The sequence below is a fragment of the Schistocerca nitens genome, chromosome 1 (assembly GCF_023898315.1).
Source record: "Schistocerca nitens isolate TAMUIC-IGC-003100 chromosome 1, iqSchNite1.1, whole genome shotgun sequence".
Lineage (NCBI taxonomy): Eukaryota > Metazoa > Arthropoda > Insecta > Orthoptera > Acrididae > Schistocerca > Schistocerca nitens.
The window spans coordinates 39,931,763-39,946,705 of NC_064614.1; the positions used below are offsets into that span (position 1 = coordinate 39,931,763).

The 14,943-nt window shown below is 42.0% G+C and overlaps 1 protein-coding gene across 1 annotated transcript in view; it reads left to right on the forward strand.

The window, feature by feature from the left end:
• The window catches only part of LOC126240636 (pancreatic triacylglycerol lipase-like), a 59,310-nt gene that overhangs the window by 23,575 nt on the left and 20,792 nt on the right, over nucleotides 1-14,943 (forward strand). Inside the window, exons 4-5 of the mRNA XM_049948352.1 lie at nucleotides 456-656; nucleotides 9,954-10,113. Of these exons, the coding sequence (XP_049804309.1) occupies nucleotides 456-656; nucleotides 9,954-10,113 (361 nt within the window). The remainder of the gene's footprint in view (nucleotides 1-455; nucleotides 657-9,953; nucleotides 10,114-14,943) is intronic.

Genomic DNA, 14,943 nt, shown 5'->3' on the forward strand with positions numbered 1-14,943 from the left:
CGGTCACGATTAATGGACCACCCTATATATATGGCTTGAACTTTAAACTACACTCCACACAGACAGTTACCACTCAACTAGCATACACTGCGTGGGAAGGGGCCATTGTGGACGAAGGATGGTGACCTTTTCCAGTAAGGCGGTCTCTCAGCTAACAACGCCATACGACTCTTTTTTTTTTTTTTTTTTTTGCCGAATCATTCCAATCCAGTGTCAGCATGATAACATATGATCGACCATGCGTGGTACCTTCCCATTTATCACTGATCATGAAGCTTTGTGAAATGAAGTAAATTCAAATGCTCAATTTTTATTAGTATATCTGTTATTGGCATTGCATATTTCGGTATTTCATTCGATATTGCCATTGCCGATTATTTCTTTACCAGCTGGACTAATGTCCTGTCTTTAATAAACTCGACACAGTGGTAAGCTAAACTCTTTCTTGTTCACAGCGTTGGACCCCGCTCTGCCACTCTTCAGCATCCTGTCGCACGTCACTTCCATCAGCGCTGGAGATGCACAGAACGTTGACGTCATCCACACGGATGGTGGGATATATGGCATCATGGGCCCTGTGGGCACCGTGGACTTTTATCCCAACGCTGGCACTAGGAGGCAGCCGGGATGTTCACCAGAGTTGATCTTGATCAACGGTAGGTGCACCAAAGTGTATCAGTACTACAGCGATACCTGGAAAGAAATATAAATTTTGTTTATTGTTGTTGTCCTCTTCAGTCCAAAATTTGGTTTACTACAGCTTTCCACGTTAGCCTGTCCTCAGCAAGCTTCTAAATCCCCATATAACTATTGGAGTCTAAATTCATTTGACTTTTTTACTGTACAAAAACAGACATAATGTCTGATGGGATAACAGCAATCAGTGATTTTATAATGTTACTTATAATCCGTCTTGATTGTAAATTTTTTTATTCATATGACCGGTTTCGGTTCATTCAGAACCGTCTTCAGATCTGATATTGCAGTTACAGGAGTAACCCGTCCAAATCCAGCAGCTTTCACATCTCTTCAGGATTCTTCTGTAACATCATCTTTGAAAAGCTTGTATTATCTTTTTGTGTGAAATGTCTATTGTCCACGTTTCATTTCCACTAACGCTTCCAGAAAATACATTCTAACATTGAAATTTGTATTTGATTGTTTTTACAACTCAGTCACACGAGCATTTCACAATTCTGTAATTGGATGCGGCCAGCCAGTGGTCATCTTCTCACTAAAAGCACATGCTGCAAGCAGTTTCCATTGTCTTGTCGACTATACATGTCATTTTTTCCTAATTTAAATTTATATTCTAGATCAAAACACTTATCTTTGCCATTGCTATTCAGCATTTTACATCCTCTTTACTTTTTGCTGTCATCTGTTATTTTGCTATAATTACATCTGCTTAAAAGGAAATCCCTCTAACTAAAGAATCTCCTTCAGAGGAGATCGGGTGTCCAAATAGAGAAGGAATTAGTATATTTCATCAAAATGTAAGAGGTATTAGAGATAAAGTTAGTGAACTGCTTATAGATGTTCACTCTGACATTATTGGTATATCGGAGCACCGCTTAAATAATTTGACAATTCAGAGGCCTCCTTTACCAGGATACAGATTAGCTGGCTGTTTCTCAAGGAATTCCTTGCAGAGTGGCCATGCTCGTAAAAAGCAGTATTCCATTTGATTCCATAGATGTATCACGGCACTGCACTGAACAGACATTAGAATGTTGTGCGGGGGCAGTTGAATTTAGTGAAACTTAAGTTCTCATTGTTGTTTATGGGTCCCCTAACTCTGATTTCAGATCATGTCTGCTCAAGTTAGAGAGGGTTCTTGGTTCATTTTATAGGAAGTACCAAAAATTAATTACATTTGGTGACTTCAATATTAATTTTGTATATGATTGTGCAAGAAAAAGGATGTTGGTAGATCTCCTAAACTTACATGATCTGATGCAGACTGTGTTTTTTTCCAACAAGGGTGCAGGGGAACAGTAGCACACCCATAGACAACATTTTTATTCATTCTTAATTATTATACGGGCATTCCGTTAGTAAAAGGTTGAATGGCCTTTCAGACCATGATGCACAAATTTTGACACTAAAAGGCTTTTGTACTCAAACGAATGTCATATATAATTAGAAACTATGTAGAAAGCTAATCCAACGGCAATAGAGAGTTTTTTAAACCTCTTTAAGGAACAAGAGTTCTTTTTCCATTTGTATTGTTGTTGGTATTTATTTGTTATGTCAAGTTGGAGTTAGTATTATTCTGCCTGCTTCACAACTAGAAAATTATGTACACCGTTTACTTATTTATGGTATTTCTCGCAATTATTTTGCCCAAGTAGCTGTTTTTATACCAAAAGACACCACCATCACACAATTATCCAGATACACAACTGTATAATTAATAATTAGCAAAACTTGTCGTAGTTGTCGATGTGCCCAGTAGTTAGCTGCTTACACACCACGATTTATTTTAATTTATTTAAGATTATATTAAGAATTTTTTTTGCGGTTAGCCGGAGCCCTCTTTTAAAAAAAAATTGTAGAAAAAATAAAAAAAATAATTTGTTTTACTTTTGTGAAACTGCAGTGCTGAGGAGAGTCTCGTAATTCTCGTTAAGTGGGGATCGCCGGCCGTGGAGGCCGAGCGGTTCTCGGCGCTACAGTCTGGAACCGCGCGACCGCTATGGACGCAGGTTCGAATCCTGCCTCGGGCATGGATGTGTGTGATGTCCTTAGGTTAGTTAGGTTTAAGTAGTTCTAAGTTCTAGGGGACTGATGACCTCAGAAGTTGAGTCCCATAGTGCTCAGAGCCATTTTTGAAGTGGGGATCAAAAAAATTTACCGAAATCACGTTGTATGAATGTGGTTCAATATTAGTAAAACTGACTACTATTGCTGCTTAAAAAGAAGAACCGCTAACAAAAGAAATCTCCTACGTTTACATTTATTGTTATTATTTGTCAAAATTAGCAAATATTAAAATATTCATTACTACTCTGGGCCGTTATCATTTAGAACAATGGCGTTGACCTCTCCACCAATGTTCCTCTATAAAATTTACATAAATTATTCAAGCCACTTGCGTCTTGAGTATAGGATCTGTTACAGTAAAATATTAGCAGCACTTTTAAGTAATATTTGATTATATTCAGACTAAATATTACATGAAATTACACGTTTTCGTGCCTCGTCACAAAATGGCTTCGTACACAACCAAGAAACAAAAGGTAAGTGTTCGTGATCCTTTATTAAAAGGATCAGATATTATAATAACAGCCACAGATTATATTAGTTGATTACATAGTCTATTCGATTTTTCTGCGATAATATTTATTTCGTTACGACGCCAGTTCTGTTAAATTTGCGAAATTCTTCAATATTATTTTTTCACGTTATGTGGCGTGCCGCCACATGGGTCCCGTAGTCAGGATGTACCCAAATATTTTCAACGTTGGGTCTCACTCACTACCAGACCCGATCATTTCACATGATTTTTAAAGTATTCAGTCACACTTGTCACTGCGCTTTAACTTAACATCTACAGTATTTGTTTACAATGTGTTTTCAGCTTTACTATTATTTTGTTAGGGCTTGTTTCTAACTTACTCTTTGCCTTGTGTCTGCCAGTTCGGAATAATTTATGACGCGATAAAAGGCTTACACTCCACAATTCGGGTTACACTCATATGGGGAAAAACGGGTCGAAAACAACCCCGCTCAGAGTCTTCGAACTGTTTACTTTTCTGTGATATTTAATCATTTTTCGAATGATAGACATTTAAACATACATATATACAATTATGATAAAACAATATTTACATCAACACAAAAGAAAAAATAGTTCATTTAGAAGTTGGTTAAAATGCAAATTATTTTAGAAAGTTTTTCGTATTTGCTGGTTAAGAATGTCCGTGACATGTTTTGTTACGTAAGGTTCAAGTCTGTAACAAGTTATACTAGTTTCACATATAATGCAAAAGTCTTTGTCAGTTTAGCAATTTTGCTTTAACACATCAAGCTCATTGGACTTTACACTCATGAGCAAAATGTTCCATGTTTTCTGAAGTGTTCTTGACAAATCGTCGCGACGGCTGTTGACAACGGTGTCGGCGAGTATTCAACGTAGAGCACCGGCATAAGCAGGAACAAGGCGCTGGGAAAGCAGGTTCGCTGCCCGTGTATGACATCAGCGAACAAGTGAGCGTCGCCCGGCGCGATCATCTGACCGGCCCAGTACTGCTGCGCGCCCGCTCGCCACTCGAGCGACGTGAAAAGTAACCCTCCGAGCATTATATTTCTCACCAATAGTACTACAAAATACACTGGCTGTAAGGGAAACGTTATTAGGACATACGCTCCACTGTCACACGTGTTTTGTAAGTGTCTGTAGTGCGTTGGTCGAGAACAGACAATAACAGTACTTCACTTGGGATTTTGGCTTTTTCAGGTCACTCTCACTTTACGTAAGTAGTGATTCGTACCACACGTGTTCACTATGGTTTTCCTGTACGTCACTCTGGTGGGCATCCATACAAGTTCTATCGTTGTGACACTTCCACACTGTTCCGCTAACACTTGTGCCGCTGAAAGGGTTCACTTGTGATTTTAGCTCGCGGCTGGCTGTTTCTTAACCACACAGTTTTATTCGCGATGTATAGGTTCACTGTCTTGCAATAAACACAACTGTTTCTTCCTATGCACAGTTAAGTGAAACTATAACAACCTTATAGCACTTTACTTATTACAGTTGTGCCCTATGTCACGGGCATTTCCGTTTACTTCATTACTGCTGCTCTATGGTACAGTTTGTCAGTGTTTTGTCTAGCTATAACACGTACAGTCTGTTTCACTCTTACTTTGTTTAAAGTTCGTACCGTGTGATTGGCTTCTTTCCTCATGTCACTGAGTGTCCGGAAAAGTACTTCACATTAAAGGCACATTGAGCACAATTTTATCCTTTTCCTTAAAAGTATATACCTAAAAACTTGTACATTTGATGTTAAATTTTTCGTCGGTTTTACCGACAGTGATTTAATCAGTACTATGGTTTGTCTATTACAAAATTATCACGTTCTTTGCCAAATCCTCTTATTCATGAAGTGTCGGCCATTTGGCCACTCTGATATACTGAGTTCAGTAAATTTTGTACATAATATCATTCAACACAGAATCATTCGCTTAACGTAGATTGCGCGCTTATTGCTGCCTTGGGTGTGAGAGTGCAACCACAAGTACTTCTAGCTGGTATTCGCGCTAAAGCCATAAAGCTGTACTGTAGTTGAAATGAGAAATACAAACGATTCAATGAGGACAAATTTTCGGGCGCACGCACTGTGCTCACTGTTAGTATGTCATTTAAGGACACATACGTCCGATTCATTTGCTAATATTTTAGTTCATGTACCTACACGATGCCCACATTCAATTCAACTCACTCAAAAATACACATACTTACACACTAAACAAGACAAGAAAATGTGTGCACAAAAATGAACAACGCACACATAAATCACAAAAAGTCATGTTCAAACTAACCTAAATTTGTTCAAAGTATGCTTGCTTATCAAGTACGAATCTATTTACAATTTTTCACCGACCAGGGGATGGAATAGGTGGCGCGGCAGAGTGTATCGTGTGTTCGGGCTTGCGTATTGTACTCACACCATGTGATTACACCGGGTCTTTCGGCAAATACCTCGGCAAATTGGTTAAGCAATTGTGTCAGTTCACTTTGTTGCTGGTCAAAAAATTATTCCATCTTTATTCTTTTAAACTCTGTTGACTGAACAGCAGAGCATTGCTCCACTGCCTGTCTACCGTCAGTCCACTGGGACGATGGAATGAAATGACAATAAACAAAAAAACGTCAGTTTCTCATTGATAAATCATATTTGAACATTCTTGTTTGTGAGAAGACCGTGTTCAATCGAATTTTTTATATTGCTGTTTGTTTGTGGGAAGACCATGTTATGCATCGTGTAAGGAGAAACGTCTCCCACGACATGTCACACACTGATTCTGGCAGCACCGACACCTATCGAGACTACAGTTTATCATTCTATCATATTATTGCTCGAGTTGGTCAAGGTCCAATGACTGTCATGCAAATATGGAACTGATGGATCCAGGAAGGCCATACTAGAAGCCAGGGGTGACCAAGATTTTGGCTCGTGGGCCATGCCCTGGCATGCGTGCCATAGCGCTCAGCCCCGCTGCACATTTCCCCCGCCATCTCCCCATGCTGTCTGAGCACTTGGAGAGGGCAGAGGAGAGAATTGCAGTGCAGTCTCATGGCATACAACTTGGATTTATATTTCAAATTTTTCAACAATATAGATCACAAACAAAACAAATTTGCAGTATTAGTTATTTTTGGCGCGCCGAAGACATAAGACGCGGGTTGAATAACAGATAATGATACTGCATGTTTCCTGTAGCTGCTGTGATTGTTTCCTGTCCGTGCGATGAAGACTGCAAAAGAGAGGCTTTTTATCTGTAATGTCCATAGACTGGTGCGCTCTCGTATCGATAGGTTGGTAGTAACGCTATGTTTTGTGACCCGTCTTTGCATGTTGCGTGCCAAACAATGGGGTGCAGCAAAATTCTGTGTTGCTTCAGACCGTGCAGTATCTGAAACTTAACGAAACTCTGCAGCAAGCCTTAGGTGAAGATGCACTGCTTAGTGTAACAATGTTCGGTTGGTTCAATGACTTCGAAGAAGACTGACTTGTGAGTGTTAAACAAAGTGGATCTAATGTTTCGGCTTCCACTGTGACCGAAGTCATCAACACAGCTGCTGTGATCGTTCGTTAGAGTCGGCGGATAACATTACACAACGTCAGTCAAGTGTTGAGGTTTTCATATGAGAGTTTTATGATAATGCCTGGTCACCTCCTTGCGACCCGTGTTTACACCAGCTTCGTGTCACGTCTGTTAGTACGCGAAAAAAGGATGTGCAAATGCAGACAAGCCGTGAGGTGCTGCGTCTCTTTGTTGATGGAGGGGATGTTTCTGCAATCGATTATCACCGGTGATGAGTCACGGCTGCGTCATCATCCTGAAGGTTCTCCAACACTAAAAAAGCCCATATTTACGAAAATTACTAAAGTTTCTGCTCACAGTTATCACCATAACTAAAACAGCCAGAACTTTTACCTTCCTAAATTCCGAAACCAATTACTTGTAACACAGTCAATGATCGGCCAATTACTTCTGCACACGATATTCAGTGGTTGTCTTTAGTTAAAGTTAATGCTCGCCATAAAATACTCAGTAAGAATATACTCAGTACCGCCACGCTATATAATTCAAAGTTCACTCGCCAATTTCGCCGGAACGAATTATCACAACACTCTAAAGTTTTCATAAACAGTTTCTGGTCACTACCAGATACCATTAACACTGGACCATAACGCGGAAGTCATCCCAAGACTTCATCTTACACATAATGCGAAACGTCACATCCAGCATAACCGCCTCCAGTCAAAGCTAGCTCGCGACGCTCCTCTCACTCTCAAAATTATATCTCCTCGCTAGGCGGCCAACCGTCTCGCTTCTCATTGGCTGTCAGCACTTACGACCAATGAGAACTCACTTCTATGGCGCGGCTCGCGCCAAAATCTAGCAAGCACCAACCACTTCTCTAGGCTCATTGACGTCATCAAATTAAGTAACACAAAACTCTCTAATTAAATAAACAAAACAAAATGAACTATAAGCTTTACTATATACTTGAAATTTATTATGTAGTCGCGAATGTTCTGGTTGTCTTATACATAAGCTTACATACTTGGACATCCGACATTCACTAGTAGGGGAACCACTAGTGGATTCGTTCCCACGTTACAGAGTTGGAACACTTGCCAGTTCCTGCAGAGAATTACATGAATGATTTTTAATAACGCCGAACGTCCCACATACTCTCACGCACGCATTCTCATTCACACGCACCCTAACACACAATACACATATTTACTTAGAATTCTTGAAATTATTATTATAGAAAAGTCACAGAGGTTTTCTGAAACTAAAAACTTTCCAAATTTATATATGAACACTGAAAGTGTTATCAGATCATCGTACATAGTCACTGAAGGTGAACTATTACATCACTGTATTTATTTAAATTCTTGACTGTCGGAAAATTACGTTTTTTTTTTTTTTGGAATTTTACTAACTTCCAAAATACAACTATTTTTGATCTCACACTTTGACATATTGTTTGTTTTCACAACAGAAGGTTGTACATCAAATATGACGTTCCTCAGGTTATTCCTTTATTAGTTATCAATATTTTTAGTTTCGTATAATGTAAGTGGCCTGCCAGCGCTACTCCACTGCTTTCACACAACAGCTGCAACAGATGGTCGTGACGTCAGTCTGCAGGACACAACTCGTATGTTACTGACCGTATAATACTCTACCGGCTTACATTGCAGCCCACATACATTCTGAAGTAAAGCTTTTAATAGACAAATGGGCAATCGCACACTAGTTGCGACGCCACAGACCCCTGTTCACGAGTCTGAGTATTTTGACATTGGCCTCTCAATATATATATATTCCTTACTATCATTTCTTGTTAACAATATTTGTTTATTCCCAAGAATAAGCAGCTTTCGCTCAGTTAATACTCGGCAGAAATCAAACCTGCATTTGGTTCGGACTTCCTCAACTCTTGTGCAAAAAGGTGTGCAGTATACTGCTGCATCCATTTTCAATAAGCAACCACAAGAATTCAAAAATCTTAGCAGTAATCCACGCGCTTTCAAATCGAAACTGAAGAGTTTCCTCATGGGTCACTCCTATTCTGTCGAGGAGTTCTTTGAAAAATTAAGCTGATTCTTATTGTATTGTTGACTGCGTTTACTTTAACTTTTGGATTGACTTTTTTGGGTTCATAAACATTTATTTTTCTGTTATTACTTTTATGTTGTTATTTCATGTGCCGGCACGTTCCATAACCTTGGAGATTTGCTCCTTAATTTGGTCCCACAGAACTTGACGTGTAAATAAAAAATAAAATTGCCTTTCGACATCGCCATACAGGCCCAGCACCTGGGCTGATGTTATGGAATGCCACTGGATACAAAAGAAAGTGGCCTCTGGTTTGCATAGCTGGTGACTTGGAAAGCAGCTGTCACATATCTGATGTGTCACGGCTAGTGTCTGTGCCCTGTCTTCGAAGTCTGTGACATTACCTTTCAACAAGGTAATGCAGGACTGTATGTTGTCCATACGGTCCTGATGTACCTCGTTGTTGCAGCGCACACTGTTGAGCTGGGCAGCACGTTCTCTAGCTCTCTCAACCATTGAAAACCTCTGGCCACCTGTTGTTTTGTCTGCGTGGCCGAACGAATAACATATCTCTCTGTAGGCAAACGCTTGAGACCATAGCGTCGAGTAAGGCCGTTAGAACCCCTCGATTCTATAATCTCGTATCAGTCATGAAATTTCGATCTGCACGAGCGACAATATCACGGAACAATAAACTGAAGCCTCAATAGGCCACGATCATGCCGCTGCTGAAACGCATCACATGCTGGTAGACTTTTGTCCTTACATGGGAGCTGACAAAATCTCCTCACAAACAACTAACATTCAAACTCGATTTCTGAATGAGAAACCTACTGCGTAACCTTTCTCTATATTTAGATTGTAGACAGCGTTACTCACACCTATTTCTGTGGTTGCTCTGAAATACTAAGTCTTTCGCACATCCATGTTTGTAATAAACTCCATGCCAGTTTGAGGTTTATGGCATGTCGTCTTCATGGTGTTGTGATTTTATTAGTTAGCAGTGTGCATAACTGGAGGTATATTTTTAGGATATCGAATGTGCGACACTGGCTCACAAGTGCGAGACCAACTAAGTGCTCTGTGTTCTCCCATAAACCAGCCACACCCACAGCTATGACACTGTTGTCCTTTGTGGTCAGATCTATGCAGCCACCATCGATCCTTCATGATGTATGCAGAGTCCCTGATGAGGCCAATGGCATTCCCCGCCGTCTGGTGCACATCCTGGAAAGAGTTTACGAGCGGAAACTGCAACAACACTCAGACTGCCTATATGGGGATCCTTGCGACAACCGAAAGGTAAGCATTTCAAACATCTCTGATGAGATCTTTTCCACTACCACAATGACGCTCCATAGGGGGTAACCATACTCCCTTGCCGTTACACGGCCTCATGTCTGTGGTTAACCCGTTACTTATCACAGAGAAATTCTTGTCTATAAATAAATAAATAGTCTATAAATAAACAGTCATTTACAAACAAGTGTTTGGCCAACAGCATTTACACATACACTCCTGGAAATGGAAAAAAGAACACATTGACACCGGTGTGTCAGACCCACCATACTTGCTCCGGACACTGCGAGAGGGCTGTACAAGCAATGATCACACGCACGGCACAGCGGACACACCAGGAACCGCGGTGTTGGCCGTCGAATGGCGCTAGCTGCGCAGCATTTGTGCACCGCCGCCGTCAGTGTCAGCCAGTTTGCCGTGGCATACGGAGCTCCATCGCAGTCTTTAACACTGGTAGCATGCCGCGACAGCGTGGACGTGAACCGTATGTGCAGTTGACGGACTTTGAGCGAGGGCGTATAGTGGGCATGCGGGAGGCCGGGTGGACGTACCGCCGAATTGCTCAACACGTGGGGCGTGAGGTCTCCACAGTACATCGGTGTTGTCGCCAGTGGTCGACGGAAGGTGCACGTGCCCGTCGACCTGGGACCGGACCGCAGCGACGCACGGATGCACGCCAAGACCGTAGGATCCTACGCAGTGCCGTAGGGGACCGCACCGCCACTTCCCAGCAAATTAGGGACACTGTTGCTCCTGGGGTATCGGCGAGGACCATTAGCAACCGTCTCCATGAAGCTGGACTACGGTCCCGCACACCGTTAGGCCGTCTTCCGCTCACGCCCCAACATCGTGCAGCCCGCCTCCAGTGGTGTCGCGACAGGCGTGAATGGAGGGACGAATGGAGACGTGTCGTCTTCAGCGATGAGAGTCGCTTCTGCCTTGGTGCCAATGATGGTCGTATGCGTGTTTGGCGCCGTGCAGGTGAGCGCCACAATCAGGACTGCATACGACCGAGGCACACAGGGCCAACACCCGGCATCATGGTGTGGGGAGCGATCTCCTACACTGGCCGTACACCACTGGTGATCGTCGAGGGGACACTGAATAGTGCACGGTACATCCAAACCGTCATCGAACCCATCGTTCTACCATTCCTGGACCGGCAAGGGAACTTGCTGTTCCAACAGGACAATGCACGTCCGCATGTATCCCGTGCCACCCAACGTGCTCTAGAAGGTGTAAGTCAACTACCCTGGCCAGCAAGATCTCCGGATCTGTCCCCCATTGAGCATGTTTGGGACTGAATGAAGCGTCGTCTCACGCGGTCTGCACGTCCAGCACGAACGCTGGTCCAACTGAGGCGCCAGGTGGAAATGGCATGGCAAGCCGTTCCACAGGACTACATCCAGCATCTCTACGATCGTCTCCATGGGAGAATAGCAGCCTGCATTGCTGCGAAAGGTGGATATACACTGTACTAGTGCCGACATTGTGCATGCTCTGTTGCCTGTGTCTATGTGCCTGTGGTTCTGTCAGTGTGATCATGTGATGTATCTGACCCCAGGAATGTGTCAATAAAGTTTCCCCTTCCTGGGACAATGAATTCACGGTGTTCTTATTTCAATTTCCAGGAGTGTATAACCGTTTACTTTTTCCGTTCCTAAACCTTCGTTCAAGTAACACGCTTCACATCATAGCTTTATCATGAATATGATGTGCAGAATATGATAATAATTAAATAAATAATTAACCGATTATATATGATCAGTTGAACGGAATGGACAGTGTCTTGAAAGGAGGGTATAAGATGAACATCAACAAAAGCAAAACGAGGATAATGGAATGTACTCGAGTTAACTCGGGTGATGGAGAGGGAATTAGATTAGGAAATGATACACTTAAAGTAGTAAATGAGTTTTGCTGTTTGGGGGGCAAAATAACTAATGATGGCCGAAGTAGAGAGGATATAAAATGTAGATTGGCAATGGCAAGGAAAGCGTTTCTGAAGAAGAGAAATTTGTTAACATCGAGTATAGATTTAAGTGTCAGGAAGTCGTTTCTGAAAGTATTTGTATAGAGTGTAGCCATGTATGGAAGTGAAACATGGACGATAAATAGTTTGGACAAGAAGAGGATAGAAGCTTTCGAAATGTGGTGCTACAGAAGAATGCAGAAGATTAGATGGGCAGATCACATAACTAATGTGGAGGTACTGAATAGAATTGGGGAGAAGAGAAGTTTGTGGCACAACTTGACTAGAAGAAGGAATCGGTTGGTAGGACATGTTCTGAGGCATCAAGGGATCGCCATTTTGGTATTGGAGGGCAGCGTGGAGGGTAAAAGTTGTAGAGAGACGCTAAGAGCTGAATACACTAAGCAGATTCAGAAGGATGTAGGTTGCAGTAGGTACTGGGAGATGAAGAATCTTCCACAAGATAGAATAGCATGGACAGCTGCATCGAACCAGGTTCTGGACTGAAGACCACGACAACAACAATCAGTTTGTCCAGGAATCCTACACTGACTAAAATGAAAAGAGTTAAACTATGGAAACCGTGACTGAACGCTGCCAAACTGATACTCCAGTGTTTCCATGCCCTGACATACAGATTATCCAGTCACATTAATATGCCCACCTGTCAAAAACCGGAATAACTACCTTTCGAAGTGAAGACCGCTGCAAAAAGTGCAGGGATAGAGGTTCTGGAAGGTACTCACAGGGATGTGGAGCCATACTGACTCCAGTGTTGTTGTTAATGAGGATTCATGGTTGAACAAACTGTTCGAGATGGTCCCACAGAGTCTCGACTGGGTTTTAGTCCGGGGAGTTTGGTGGCCAATCCTGGTGATCTCCAAACCACATACGTACACTGCAAGCTGTTTGGAACGTTGCATTGTCCTGCTGGAATTGCCATATCGCCGATGAAAAGCAAACTGCATGTAGGGGTGGACATGGTCCCCAAGGATAGGTGCATACTGTGTTGATCCACTGTGACTTCCAGAATGGTGAGATCACCCAGGGAATGCCACAAAACATTCCCCAAACCACAACACTCCCTCTTTCGGTATCCTTCCAACGATTGTGACTGTGTGTTTGCTTTCAGACGTTTCACACCATAGATGCCAATGGCATCTGTCATCTGAGAAGGCCACCTGTCTCCACTCAGTGGACGTCCCGTTATGGTACTGGCCTGTGAAATCCAGCATTCCTCATCGACGAACATCAGTCAGCGTGAGTGCATGAACCAGGTGCCAGCTGCAGAGGTTCATACGCAGCAACTTTCGCTAAATGATCATTGAGGAGACACTATCGATAGCCCCTTGGTTCATCTAGATGGTTCGTCGCTCAACTGTTGCACATCTATTGGCCCGTAGACATTTCCGCAGCCATTGTTCACACCTGTCATCTAAGGCCCATGGTGCACTATGGTTACCTCAGCATCAGTACTGCATAGTGCCATTTTGCCACACATGGTATACTTTTACCATGTCATCACGTGAACAGTTTACAAACTTAGCCATTTTGAAAATGCTTCTACCTGTGTTCCAAAAGTCAATGATCATGCCCTTTTGGACATTGGATAAATTGACACCATTCCACAGTCAGCAGAGATTCGCATGATGTAAAGCCAGAGTCAGTTGAGATGTAGAGTAACATTCTGTGGGATTCTGTCATGAATCTCATTTGTATTTGTAGCAGTCAGATTGACACCAACATCCTGCTAATGATATGGTGAAAAATCATTGGAATCCTGGTGTGTGGAGCTTACTGGATTGAGAACAGGACTTATCTGGTAACTGCCGAAAGAAGGCTGAATGTTCGTCAGTATATGGTTATGATCATGGAATGGAATATTCCAGTTGGGTAATGCAAGAATCCACATGCCAGGTCATACTACAAATGCTCAGAGGAATACACGGATCTTTGACTGGCCTTCCTGGTCCCCTGATTTGACACTCATGAAAAAGTCTGAGATGTGATGGCAAGACATATACTTTCATATCAATAGATTCAGCCAGCAACCTTCATGAAGTGACACAGAATGTTTTTCAGGTATTACAAGAAATTCCTCAGTATGACATTTGGGGGTTGTTTTCTTCCATACCACAACGAATACAACATTGTATTTCTGCTCATATGGTCACATCCGATATGAGTGGACATCAGCTGATCGTTATGTGATGAATACCAAAAAATTTGATAATATCGAAGTGGTACTTAAAGATATAATACTTTCCATTTATGTCAGTGTAGTTTCACAGCATGTTTCAAATTTGGATAGGAACAGTGAAGAACCATTGATATCTGCATCTACATATGCATCTATTCTTTGCAAATCACTGTGAAATTCATGGAACAATATTTGTCCCTTTGTACCACATATTAGAGTTTCTACCCATTCCATTCACATATGAAGAATAAGGAAGACTGACTGCTTAAAAGCCTCTGTGCATGCTGTAATTGATCTAATACTGTCTTTATGGTTTCTGTGGAAGTGATACATAAAGGGCCATAATATTTTCCTCACTTAACGCTTTTCTTGAAACTTTGTAGATAGGAGTAGTGTAGCTAAGGGGCTTCCAGCCCATTTTGTTTACATTTGTGACATCACACATGGATTTAGTACTACCCCCATGATGTCACAAGCCTCACCCCCTTCTATAATGTTATGGCATATTTGGGTTGCCTACATGCAGGGGACAAGATGCTGTGTCAGCTGTAGTCTAAAACAGAGTGTCATCAGCAAAAATTCTGCCTCACCAGTAAATTTCACCTCTCACTACCTCAGACACCCTCATACGTATTAAAATTCACCAGTCCCAGCCCATTTC